The 13746-nt window shown below is 42.4% G+C and overlaps 1 protein-coding gene across 1 annotated transcript in view; it reads left to right on the top strand.

The window, feature by feature from the left end:
• SPPL3 (signal peptide peptidase like 3) overlaps positions 1-13746 on the top strand; it is a 124020-nt gene that overhangs the window by 82324 nt on the left and 27950 nt on the right. Inside the window, exons 3-4 of the mRNA XM_090063679.1 lie at positions 7511-7599; positions 12322-12441. Of these exons, the coding sequence (XP_089919805.1) occupies positions 7511-7599; positions 12322-12441 (209 nt within the window). The remainder of the gene's footprint in view (positions 1-7510; positions 7600-12321; positions 12442-13746) is intronic.

Below are 13746 nucleotides of genomic sequence, written 5' to 3'. Positions count from 1 at the left end.
GCATGATGGTGTTTTGCACAGCCCTAGTTAGTAGGCCTATGAGAATAGGGAAGTATTCGATTCGGATTCAGCCAATTCAGAGGACAGTGATTCAATTCAGAGATTCGGATCGCTGTGCCAAATCGATTTGACTGAATCAGCTTTGGAAGATTCAGCACTGATTCGAAGAGATTCGGAGATTCAAAGATTTGGCCATAGAAAATAATTGGGAATCACTCAAGTATCTATAACTTTTGTCCTTTTTTGGGTGATTCAGCCCCTTCTTAGGGCTTGAAGCCTGCAAAGTTTCAAGGGGATAGGTGCAAGGGTTTCTGGGAAACTGCACCTCAGGCTGCTGACAAGCAAAACTCTTGACATGGGTGATGGTGTCTGTGTTAAGGCATACCCTCACTGATGCTGGGCCTCTACGTGACAAGGTAGTGTGCCCTGATGAGGTTTCCTCCTCCCCTGCAGCCTCATTCCAGTGCACCACTTTAAATAACAACAGATTAGCACATGCCGTGGGGCTGTCTCTGCCTGCTCCAGATAGCCCCACGCAGGCTGCGAGTGGCTGAAGCAGGGAGTGTGGGCCACGTGGCAGGGAAGGGTGCTTTCCTCTGTGCCAGGAAGGAACAGGTAAGGAGCCCAGGGAAAAGTTGAGCACGGGGGTGGGGGCAGGAAAGCGGCCCTTCCCTTTCCCCGTAGCCAGCACTCCCTGCTGCAGCTGCTTGCAACCTGCACGGGGCTGTCTGGGGCAGGCACAGGCAGCCCCAGGTGGGCTGCAAGCAGTTGCAGTGCAGGGCGTCAGCCACGGGGCGGGCGAGGGGCCGCTCCCCCCCCCACGCTAAGCTTTTCCCTGGGCCACAATTCTCTGGGGTCCCCCCTGCCCTTCCCCCTTACCTGCAGTTCCGGTGCGGGGGAGCCATGTGGTCCCAGGCCAGAAGCCCCCACTGGGGCTTCTGGCTGGAGGGGGGCTGGGCCGGGAGGCTTTGCTGTTGTGGGAGCCTGGGTCCTGCTGCCCTTGGTTCCTGTAATTTTTTACAGGAACCAAGGGCAGAGAAATATTCATTTTCTGAATTTTTTTAGGGGCCACAAGGGTTGGATAAAATGGCCTTGCCCACAGGCCATATTTTTCCCACCCCTACCTTAAACTATTAAGTGGTTTTAAGGCATCCTGTTTCTCATTTGGGGAAAAAATAGTTCAGCTGACAGTCATACATGCTGTATCACCTTATTTTCCTATTTTAAAACTCATTTCACTGCCTGTATTTGAAACATCCTGTGCCCAGGGTAGGTAAATACATCTTCATTAATAGTTAGTTCATTATCATCCTGTTGGTCAAACAGGCAGTTTTTTTCTGATTCTGGGACTGAATATTCTGCCTCTGATGCATCTGAGCTATTGGATTGCAGTACATTGTGTTGATGTAAGCTCCTGGGATAGCTAACAAGACATGTTTGAAGAAAAGCTGTATTGTATGCAGTTGTGTAGTGTGTCTGTACTACATTATCTGTTCCAGGTGCCATATTACCTCAACCATAACACAAGACTGTGTTGAAGAAACTGTACATTGCAGGTTTTATACTAAAGATTAAGCCATTTTCCCTTTTCCACCCCAAAATGCCCTACTGCCAATTATTTTCTGAATACATAAGTTGGCAGGTGGCTGGGCATATCGCTCCTTGGCCTCAGTGGGTTTTTACAGGGAGAATAAATCTTGTCCAACCAACCAGAAAACTTTCAGGAGAAAGTGTCATTCCTCAATCTTTACATGGCTTCTTCCTTGTCTGGTGTTGGGTTTTGTTTTTTGTTTTTTTTTCATAGTCAGAGATGCTCCCTTGAGAACTATGGCTTCTCCTCCCCCTTTTTTGTCAGCTGTACTTCATTTACCTTTTCTTAATGTGAGAGTAGTGCAATATCTTTGTTGCATAAAGCTTTTCATGCTTATTATGTAGAAGCAAAGTGGTGACTGGACAAACTAGCTTGTGATTTCAGGCTTCCTCTTGTGCTGAGGGGGGCTGCCTCTCTTGCCAGATAGTCTTCTGGATGTGAATGTTTGCTTTTTCTTGGTAGCTGGGAGACTAAAACCAACATAAACTTTTCCCAATAATTGTGAAGGAAAAAAATGGTCTGCCCTATGTCCTATGGGAAGCTTAGCCACTGTTTGCAGTCATTTTCAGCCAGAATAAAAAGAAACCAGATGTAAAATTAATTGGGTAGTATGTTACTCTTATTTGTTTTGATCTGTAGCTAGACCCTTTGTGTTAGGCTTTGCCAGGGGAATATCCTCACGGTTCTCAGATGTGTTGAGACCTTTGGTGCTGTTTGCTATTGTCAAGAAAGAGACGGCTACATCTGGTCTGTAAGTTGGTATTTTGTGAGCAGTTTCAGTGGCATAGATGTAATGCCCTCTGTAATATCCTGTCAGTCCTCAGCAGTAATCACTACTGAATGTTGTCAAGTACAAAGCATAGGTTTTGGTTCCTCCCTGTGCTATTTCTCTAGCTATTTACTGACTTGATACTGCAGCTTTTAATTAATTTAGCCCAATTAAAATCAGGCTGTACTATGCCAGGCTTCAGTTCTTGCCTCTCCCAGGGTTTGCATTGAGAGGGAATGAATGTATTATCCTTTGATCAGAGCAAGGGAGAATTTCTCAATGTATTTTGCATTTTTGCAAGAGTCTGTAGCTGAAGCTTTTAAAAAGTTGAGTAATATGAAACCCTTAGTGTCATATGGGTATTTTTTTTCCTCCAAGTTTTCTCCGAGGCTGTGTGGCAATGGAAGTGATCCATAGTTGAAACTGAACTTCTGTACTTGTAACATGCCAGCAGCTTAGTCATTACTTTGGCCTTAGCATAACCCTACGGAAGATTTCCCTGTGGGAGGCTAAGTCATGCCTGCTTTGGAACATGGCTTTAGAACTCCTACCAAGTTGTGCTGTTAGGATACATAAGGCAAGCAACTGTGCAGAATGCCTGCTGTTTTTCAGGTCAGAGTTTCTGGCTGACTTCTCTGGAAGTTTCCCAAAAGTTGAAAAATTACCCAGTTAAAAGAGTTTCAATTTCTGTTTCACTTTTGGTCCAACAGTGTCTCAGTTTAATTTTACATTAGAAAGCCCAGTTATGCACTGGCTATATATTATTGATTTTTTTCAGTTTTTGAGAATTTTATAGTGGAGAACCAGGACAAATAAAAGAGCAGCAGGTGGGTTTTGCTTTGTTTGGTACATAATTGTGGCAATATCTTGGCATGAAAGCCATTTGTTTGTTGGCAACAATAAGACAGCTGAAAAGCACCTTCATAGTTAATGCCAATTCCATATCAATTGAATGATTCTTTTTAACACTTAAGTTCTTATGTTCTTTAAAATACTTTCCTTATCTTTTTTTGAAACTACCTTTGTTTCACATCTTCTGTGTTGCAGGAAAAGGAATGGGGGCAAAGCAAAGCAAATCAGTGTGGCAAATGCCACAACAGAGGAGGAAGGAAGGGGCGAGAGAGCTTTAGAAAACAGGGAAGCAGACGAGAGTGCAAAGCTTGAATTACTAAATGTTGTACATGGATTGCTTTTTCTTGCAGCAGCTATATTTTTGCTATAGTGTTCAATAAGCAAGTTTTTAAAAAGATTTATAAAATGGCCCTGTGTTTAAGCAGGGTGGATTGATTTAACTCATGATTTAAATAATGATTTTAATCAACTTTTTTCATTTATTTAAGTTTCTAAAGAAAAATATTCTCATTAGTTGATGAACTGTTAAAGCATGTTGATTTACAACTAAATAAATAGTCTTTCCCTACATGTGGTACATTTTTTCCTACCAGAGAAGATCTGTTCTATTTACATTTCTTATTAAAGCAATTTTGTAGCTTAATACTTTCAGATTCTCATTCATTTTACTACTTATGTCAGAAGGTAGTAAATGATATATTGTTTATTTACTAGATAATTGTTTTGCTCATCATTTGTATTCAACATCTGTGATGGTTTTGCCAGAATGTTTGACTCAGCCCTTCAAGCAGTAATTGACCTGCTGTGCTATATTTATAAAGTTTGGGCTCAAAAGTTAGAATCAAAGATAAAACATATTTTTCTTTCTATAGATAAGCATGCAGCCTATAAGTCAGTAAGGTAGAAGTTCATAAATTCAGAACATCCTTTTTTTGTTTAAATATTTTAATAGACAGTAGGTCTTAACATAGTTTCATAGCTGGTAGGGTTGGAAGGGACCTGAGCAGATCATCAGATCCGACCCCCTGCCACGGAAGGAAAAAGTACTGGGGTCAGATGACCCCAGCAAGGTGTTCATCTAGCCTTGTCTTAAAGACCTCCAGGGTAGGAGCCAGCACCACTTCTCTTGGAAGTTGGTTCCAGATCTGTTTTGTATTCAGATATCAGTTTAAATAGGTTCCTATTTAAAAGGGAAAAAAATCCTTATTGAAATAAGATTCAATATATTTTAATTAAAAATCTATTTTCTATTAATTTGGAAAAAAACAAACCTACTTATTTTTATTAACCCAGTGTTTGACATGTAGTCTTTTGCAGTGTCTCAATTTAGGCAGCTGTGGTACCTGTCTTTAGCTTCCCCCCAAGCACCAGAGGTGGGACAACACTGCTAGGCCACAGTTTGACAAGTTTAACACCCTAATTTAAAAAAAAAAACAACTTATGTGGGATGGTGATATTAAATAAGGCCATATATAACTTTCATGGATTTAAATATGATTCACCAAGGAAAAACCAGCACAAAATAAGTGCAGCACAAAATTGTACAGCGATATACTGCCAGAGGTAAACCTTTTGTGCATTTGAAAGTGATAGTTTTAATGCCTGCAGTGTTGTGGAAAAGGCTAAACCCATGTTTGTCTACATCTCCTTAACTAATGCTGATTTTTTTTTCCTTTTATTCCTAGTGTAGTTGAAATAATAAAGCTTGTTTGTTTGTTTTTGTACACTAGCAATATTGATAACATGAGAGTCATACCAATAAAAATAAAGCTTTATTTAAATACTGATAAATTGTTTGTTGCTGTAGAACCAATGGAGAGCATATACAGTGCTGCTTGGTGGTTAGTTGTTTGTGGAGCAATGAAGTAAGTTCACAAGTGGGTTGTGGATAATTTAGGTAGTGTATCAGACCAGAAAGTGTCCTTACATATTATGTTAGTGGCATTGCTGTGGCTGTCCTCCTTTCACTTCCCCTCCTGTGTACAGGAAGGATGGAGCAGCTTCTCCCTGTGTCTTTTCCAGACTAGGGTCACTTCTGGAAGGCACAGGAGCCTTTCCCCCAGGTCCATTTCTCCTGGGAACAAGCTAAGCCACAGGAAAGTGTGCAGATGTTCAGTCTCCTGAGAGAAACTCTTTTGGTTCTACTGGGAGTACATCTGTACATGGCTTAAGTAGAAGAGGATTGGACTTTCTTGTATGTTTAGTTTATCATCCAAGATAGGACCTTTGGTGAAATTCCAGATTTTCTAAGAAGCATTGTCAAAAATTAATAGAATCTGTTTGAGGTTAGATCAGAACGAAGGTGTAACAGCAGTGGAAATAGCCTTTCATGTTTATAGCTTCGTAAACAAATATATCAAAATAGATTCATCAAAACAAATCAAGATAAGGATGTTACTCTTGAGTTGGACCTCAGAGTCAGGTCATCAGCTCCTGTGATTGGAATTTATTTAATATGATGAATTTATGATAGTGGATACAAAGTTTCTTTCCATTCTTTTATTTGTTCTGTATGCATGGATAAGGTAATTGCTTGTATCATTTAGGCTTTGCAGAAACTTCTTAAATCTGCTGGATGAAGTCCTGCTTGCTTATTATTTTATAAGTTAATGTTAAAATTGTAAATGCATAACAATAGTTTAAAGAGGCAGGAAATGATACATGTGGGGGGGTTTTTGTTTGTTTTTAAACAACCACAATCTACATCAGTTACAAATTGATGAATTATGAATGATAGATTCAAGAATGGTCTTGGAGGCATATGCAGTGAGTGGTCACGGTGGGTGTGCTTGTTTTTGTCTAGTATGTGCAGTCATGGGAAAAGTTTATGAAAAATGTAACTAGTAAAAGTTAAAAATTAGTGCCCTTTAAAATTAACTTGAGTTAAGTTAAAAGTTAAATATTTCTACTTTCAACTAGTTAAAAGGTAAGTTAAAAAGAGAGTAACTAGTTGAAAGTTAAGTTGATTCATGAGAAATGTGTGAATCATGGTGAATTGCCTCTTAGCATTATTTTTCATTTTCAAATGCAGTGAGTGGGTTTCTTTTCCATAAGCCCCCAGAAGCACACTAATTTACTTGGAACTCACCCTGTTTTACCTGAAAACAATGTTATACTTGCCATACAGTTTTCAGAATAACAATTTACCAATACCTGTGTAACGTTAGATCCTTCTCATCTCCATATGAAGAAGTACTGTATAAAAGTAAATGCATCATAAAAGTATACCAGAATAACAGAAAGGAGATATTCATAGCCAGGTGACAAATGAAAGCAATTTCCACAGAAAACCTCTTTTCTTAAAAATTTTATTGCTCAAAAGGTAAAAAAAAAAAAGGATATGAAATGCATCTGAATTAGAAATAATGAAAGTGTCTGAAAATCAAAAATAAACTGAAATGAGAAAAGCAGTTTAAATGAGAAAAAGAAAGTTCAGTTGCATAGCAGAAACCATGTAAACATGCTTATTGAACTTCAGCAAAAGTTGCATTTCAAAATTTACAATTTTGCTCTTCTGGCTTGCAAAACTAAGCTTCCACTACTGAACGATCGCACTACATGGGCAGGTGAGGGAATCCTTGTGTTACAATGGATGACTATTTTTTTCATAGTAGATGACATCTCTGATAAGTTTCTCACAGACGAGAAGTAATGCTCAACTTCTTGGGTCCTGGGCTGCTGGTTTTGATCTTCATTAAAATTAAAGTCATCATCTGCTTCACCCTCATTACTTGCTCCCACTCTTATTGGGACCAGTGTCTCTGCTTGCTTGTGTTTGTTCTCTCTCCTGCAGCCAGCTGGCGGCCCTGTTGACTTCTGCAAATGTAGAGAAAATGCCAGCATGAACTAAGGAACTCTGGGACTTGTTCTTAAGAGACCATCTCTCATAGGAAGGCACACTATTCTCTCTCTCTCAAAACGAGAAGTCCTAGAGTTTCAGTAAAGAAATAGCATTCCATGTAAGTCCTCCAGAGTGGCTGTGAGGAAAAACTCTGGGAAAGCTGGATTTCAATTTTTTTTTAACTTATACTTTAAAAAAAGTTAAAATTTACCTTTTTAACTAGTTAAAATTAAAAGTTAGTCATTTCTTTAACTAGTTAATTCCCATGACTATGTGCAGTATAGTACAAGAAAAATAGGTGACTCTTAAACATAGTATTTTTGTGTTATGGTGGAGCAATAACAATACTATAGCTAAAGTTGCCTTAGAGTTTCTTTGTAGCTGTGTAACAACTGTACAACAGAACTTTAATGTGGACTTCAAAATTGGTTTGTCAAGTTTCCTTTCTTTCTTTCAGGTCCCTTAATATGGACTTCGAGAATCAAGACAAGGAAAAAGACAGTACCAGCTCAGCTGGGTCTTTCAATGGCAACAGCACCAATAACAGTAAGGACTTCTTTTTTTCTCTTCTTTCTTCCCTTATTCAGTCCAGTCTGGCCTACAGTATACTGAACGGTAGAAGTTGTGGTGCTGTTAGGAAATCTGTGCCCACAGATTTTTTAACATTCTTGCGTCATTTGAAATTAGGTTCACAAGTTACTTGCGTCACAGTTGGACTATGTATTATGGGAAGTGGAAGACTGCCCTGCTTTGTCCTTTTGAACAATTACTGTGCATCTGGGAAAGTGAAGAAGGAATTTTGGGGTTGTTGGTTAAGCACACTAACAAGTTGTTTTTCTGTCAAATGATTAGGAATGAAGTTAACAATTTTGTTATCATTTTTGTAGATACTTATTTTCTTAAAAATCCTGTCAAGGGGGCTGCAACATACACTCCTATTCTGGTGTGGGAAACTGAGGCACATGCAATTTAACAGCCTTGCCCAAAGCAAAAGCAAATGTATCAAAGCCACAGTCAGAACTTAGATATTCCTTTATCACAGACTTCTTGCCACCAAACTGTATTGTTTCTCTGCCATTTTATACCATACAACATAGCTTCTAGGTTTAAAGAAATTGGTTTTGTTAATTTTTTTAAAAATTTGATTACAGGTCCTTGAGGAGGGAAAATGATATTCATGGAATATGAGGAATATAGCCTCTTTGCCCATGAAACTGAAATTTAGTCATGGTTCAGTAATTTGAGGGTTTTGGGGAGCATGAAAATGTATGCTAATCTGTGCAGGTTATCCATTTATTCAAGCGTGCAAACATATTCCTGCACCTTACAAGCTATATGTGCATCGTAAAACTTCATTCTTAACATCTTTTCTGCCTAAATTTGCCTGCCACAGTGTTGGATTTGTTTCTGAGCAGTTAGAGATTAGGGTAGTTCTGCACCTACTAAATTACACTTTGTTGATTTTTGTATCAGTTAAGTTATTAATTTGTCAGCAGAAACTTTGGGACTCAGTGCCCAGTAACTCAGATTTTAGATTCTGTATTAAGAAAGGATTGCCTGTTACTTGCAGTCAAACCTAAAAATTAGAGCCTGCAGTTGTGTGAAATTTGAGGGCATCAGTCAGGTTCGAGCCCCAGCTTCCTCAAATGTTTTTGTCAACTCTTCATTTCAAATTTTGCATTGGTCCATTTGTTTTCCTACTTCAAAGCTCAATCATTTCTCTCTCTATGGGAGAGCTATGGGAAGAATTATTTTACCTTTTGTGCATCTAAATAGCAGCTTTCTAGTTGTGTAAGTAATATTGCTACTATGTATGGGTAGCGATACTGTTTCCCTTGTAATGTGGACATGTAAGCTTGTGCATGTATAGACTTAACATGCATAATACAATGCACTGATTGGTCAGGGACATGGCTAAGTGCAAATCCTTGAAAAACCATGTACTGAAGAGGGAGAGAACCCTTTAATGTTTTTAGCCTCAAAAGCTGAATAGTTAGGGCACTTGTCTAGGAAGCCAAAAACATGGATTCTTGGCCCAGAAGGGGTTTGAACCTGCATGCCTGACTTCCCAGCACAGTATTTTAACCACCACACCACAAATTAGTCCCTTCTCCAGAACTCCTTTTGAAGCTGAGCCATTGCCCCTTATATTTAATTGTCATTGTAATTGTAAAATGGATAAACAGCAGTGCACTGGAGAGATTTCTGCCCCATCAGGAGCAAGGGTCCAAATGAGATCCCAGGGGCCTCTCTCTTTCAAAGGGGCATGTTTCACTGAGCTACATGCCCTCTAATGTGTTCTCTTCCTCCTGCCCCTGTATCTCACTATTGTGAGCTACCGGGGGTGGGGAGTTTGGGTTTGTGTATTGCTAAACCTGTATTGTGGTGGCTAGAGCACTGTGCTGGGAAATCAGAAAGATGCAGGTTCCAAATAACTCAGCTGTTGGGACTAGAACATGGGGAGGTTGTCCTCCTCCCTGTTACACTTAGTACTTGTGGGTTTCTGACTGGATAGCTTTTTGAGTTAGACACCGGTACACATCCAGAATGAGAGTGTGTAGGTGCTTATATGTAGCTTGCCGCACATGCTCAGTTTATATGTACATGCTTGCACATCCACTCTGAAGTGGAAGTAGAATCACAACCTGTACATAAGTAGGGACTTGCCTAACTTGAAGCAGCTGCCTTTGGATTTCACAGTCTTGCTGTGGCATTGTGCACCTTTTCTGGGGCAGAGTGCAGGGGTGGGGGGATTGACACGCTTCTGGCTGAGGGACCCTGGAAGTCCTGTCTAGGAGAATTGCCCTGCCTGTTTTCAGCTGTATTTTACCATTCTTAAGGTCACTAAGGTGATCAACATGGAAACCTTCAGTGTGATCCGTATTTGAAAAATCGTGCCTTCAAGTATAAAGTTTAAAGCAGGGATAGGCAACCCCCAGCACGTGTGGCAATTAGTGGCCCAGGAGGCATGCAAGGAAATTGTTTAAAAAAAATGTTTTTTTAAGTTGTTGCTCTGGGCTCTCTGGAGCAGCCGCAGGTCCCAGCACTGCAGCAGGCACCAGAGGTGGAGTCGGGAGAACGCAGACGGGGACTAGCTTCCCGGATTAAGCACAATAAGAAGTCCTTCTTCAAATACATAGGGGGTAAAAAGAGGGTCCCGGGTAATGTGGGGCCCCTGCAGGACACGATGGGCAACTTAGTTGTCATGCCAGATGACAAAGCTAACATATTTAACGATTTCTTTGCCTCTGTCTTCCTAAGTAGGGACCAGTTCAGCCACCTCCCTGCTGGGCCCCCCTCGGGCCCCGGGAGAGACACGCCTGGGCCAGGGGTTAGCGAGGAGTTAGTTAGGGTACTTCTGGAGAGGCTGGACGTGTTCAAGTCCGCTGGTCCGGACGATCTTCACCCTAGGGTTCTACAGGAACTGGCCGAGGTCATTGCGGGACCCCTGGCGCGGCTCTATGAGCACTCGTGGTGCTCTGGCGAGGTGCCGGAGGACTGGAAGAGGGCCAATGTGGTCCCTATCTTCAAAAAGGGAAAAAAAGAGGACCCGGGAAATTACAGGCCAGTTAGTCTTACCTCAATCCCGGGTAAGCTCTTTGAAAAAATTATCCTGGCACACATCCAGGAGGGCCTTGCGGGGGAATGCATGCTCAGGGGCAACCAACATGGGTTCATCAGTGGCAGGTCTTGTCAGACCAACCTGGTGGCCTTTTACGATCAGGTCACCAAATCATTAGACGCAGGGGTTGCTGTGGATGTAGTCTTTCTGGACTTCCGGAAGGCTTTCGACACTGTCTCTCACCCTGTCCTCATCAAAAAGCTGGGAGACTGTGGTGTCGATGCCCACACAGTCAAATGGGTCGCTAACTGGTTGGAGGGCCGCACCCAGAGGGTGGTAGTGGACGGGTTCTTCTCGACCTGGAAGGACGTGGGCAGTGGGGTTCCGCAGGGCTCGGTCCTCGGGCCCGCACTGTTCAACATCTTCATCAGTGACTTGGATGAGGGGGTAGAAAGCACCCTGTTCAAGTTTGCTGATGACACTAAGATGTGGGGGGATGTGGGTACACTAGAAGGGTGCAATAGGCTACAAGCTGACCTTGACAGGTTGCAACGGTGGGCGGATGAGAATAGGATGGGGTTTAACACTGATAAGTGCAAGGTGTTGCACATGGGGAGGAAGAACCGGCACCACACTTACAGGTTGGGGAACTCCCCTCTTGCCAGCACGGAGACGGAAAAGGATCTTGGAGTCGTCATTGACTCCACGATGAACATGGGCCGGCAGTGTGGGGAGGCAGTCAAGAAGGCCAACCGTACCCTGTCATGCATCCACAGATGCATCTCGAGCAGGTCCAGGGAGGTGATCCTCCCCCTCTATGCGGCACTGGTCAGGCCGCAGCTGGAGTACTGCGTCCAGTTCTGGGCGCCACACTTCAAGAGGGACGTGGACGATATGGAAAGAGTCCAGAGGAGGGCCACTCGTATGATCAGGGGTCAGCAGGGCAGGCCTTATGAGGAGAGGCTACGGGACCTGAACCTGTTTAGCCTCCACAAGAGAAGGTTAAGGGGGGACCTTGTGGCCTGCTACAAACTGGTCAGGGGGGATCAGCAGGTATTGGGGGAGTCCCTGTTCCCCTGTGCGCTGCCAGGAGTGACCAGGAATAACGGTCACAAGCTGGTGGAGGGTAGGTTTAGATTAGATATTAGGAGGCACTACTTCACAGTCAGGGCGGCTAGGGCCTGGAACCAGCTTCCAGGGGAAGTGGTGCAGGCTCCTAGCCTGGGGATTTTTAAAAGGAAGTTAGATGAGCACCTTGCCGGGGTCATCTGACCCCGGTGCTCTTTCCTGCCAAGGCAGGGGGTCGGACTAGATGATCTACCTAGGTCCCTTCTGACTCTAGCTACTATGAAACTATGACTCTGTCCCCAGGCTGGGCTGGGGGCACACAGCCCAGCCCAGCCCCTGGAGGGGAGCTGCAGGTGGACAGGGTCATGGTGCGGGCAGACGCTGTGGAGGGCTGCTCTGCTGGAGACTCCCAGCAGGTGGTCCAGCTGAGGGCTTGGGCAGATGGATAGATGGATGGTGCCTCACCCTGCACAGCTCAAGAAGTAAGAGATTGGAGTGGTACTTGGGGACAGCAGGGGGCTTAATTTATGGCATACCTGCCAAGAAGGTTGGCCTCCACTGAGTTACAGGATACTGGTCTAGTGTCAGTATGATAAGGAAAGTCAAAAAACATGCCTAATTTAATTTATTTCTTGCAGGTATCCAAACCATCGATTCTACACAGGCGCTCTTCCTTCCAATTGGAGCATCTGTCTCTCTCCTAGTCATGTTCTTCTTCTTTGATTCAGTTCAAGTAGTCTTTACAATATGCACAGCAGGTAACTGCATTCTCTTCTCTTTATATAGCTCTGTCTTGAATAGAAAATGCTAATATTAATGAGTGTTACAACTAGGAATTAAAATATATTTCAGATTATCCAATCGAAGTGTATAAAAACTGCACTTAATAATGAGACCAGCCTCAAAGGCTGTCTTTCCATTATTACTTAGGCAATAATAAATTTATTTAAAATAGCATATGGGAAAAAAATTTAATTTGGAAATCTGGTAAACTGATTGAACTAGGGCAAACTTAAGGAGATGTGGAAGGAATATTTTAAAATAAACTGTGCATGTGAATTAGTAATTACTGTTTGTAATTGTATAATGTCTCAAAATATACACATTTTTACATACTTTTTCTTTCCCTATTTTGATTCTGATTTGCTTTCTTCAAATCTTTCAATATTTCAGGGAGCTCTTTTGGTCTTTCCCCTATTGTTTTGGCTGGTGGTTACCTTCAGTTACTTTGAATGTTTGTAAAATTAACTCAGGTAAACATAGTAAATAAAATAGGAAACCAATATTGAGTAACCCAGTGATTTAATATTATGTGAGTGCTGCCCTTTCGCACTTCCACCCATTCTGTCTGTTACTTCCTGTGGCATATTGAATAATATCTAACCTAGCCTATAATCTCCTCAGTATAGGGATCATATTCTTCTTATTCATTGCACTTGCAGCAAAACACTGACCTAACCCAAATTCTCTAAATTTTCCTTTGCCGATTTTATTTACTGTGTGGTTGCAAACTAATTTTTAAAATCAATGAATTGCAAGCCAGTGAGTTTGAAAAGCTGTGTTTACACACAAAAACCAAGCATTTTAACTTTACCAGCACGTGCACCCGTGCATCAGAGTGGGCGGTCAGGGAGGGGCTTGAGGCAGTACAACCCCAATCTCTCCCCCACTGCTGGCACAGAACTGGTGACTGGGCTCCGGAGCCTGGCACAGCCGCTTGTAGCCAGCCTGGGCTCTGGGTAGCTGCAGCAAGCAGCAGGCAGGCTTCAAACAGCTGTACTGCTCTCTGTTGGGCTCCTCAATTCAAAAAGGATGTGGAGAAGCTTGAGAGAGTCCAGAAAAGAGCTACGCGCATGATCAGAGGTCAGGAAAACAGACCTTATGATGACAGGCTGAGAGCCATGGGGCTCTTTAGCCTGGAAAAGTGTAGGCTCAGGGGTGATCTGATGGCCACCTACAAGTTTATTAGGGGTGTTCACCAGGATCTGGGGGAAAGATTGTTCACCAGAGCATGTCAAGGGATGACAAGGTTGAATGGTTATAAACTCCTGCAAGACCTTTTC

The sequence above is a fragment of the Crocodylus siamensis genome, chromosome 9 (assembly GCF_052110815.1).
Source record: "Crocodylus siamensis isolate JL-2025a chromosome 9, ASM5211081v1, whole genome shotgun sequence".
Classification (NCBI taxonomy): Eukaryota; Metazoa; Chordata; order Crocodylia; family Crocodylidae; genus Crocodylus; species Crocodylus siamensis.
This window is presented reverse-complemented; position numbering and strand designations above follow the sequence as displayed.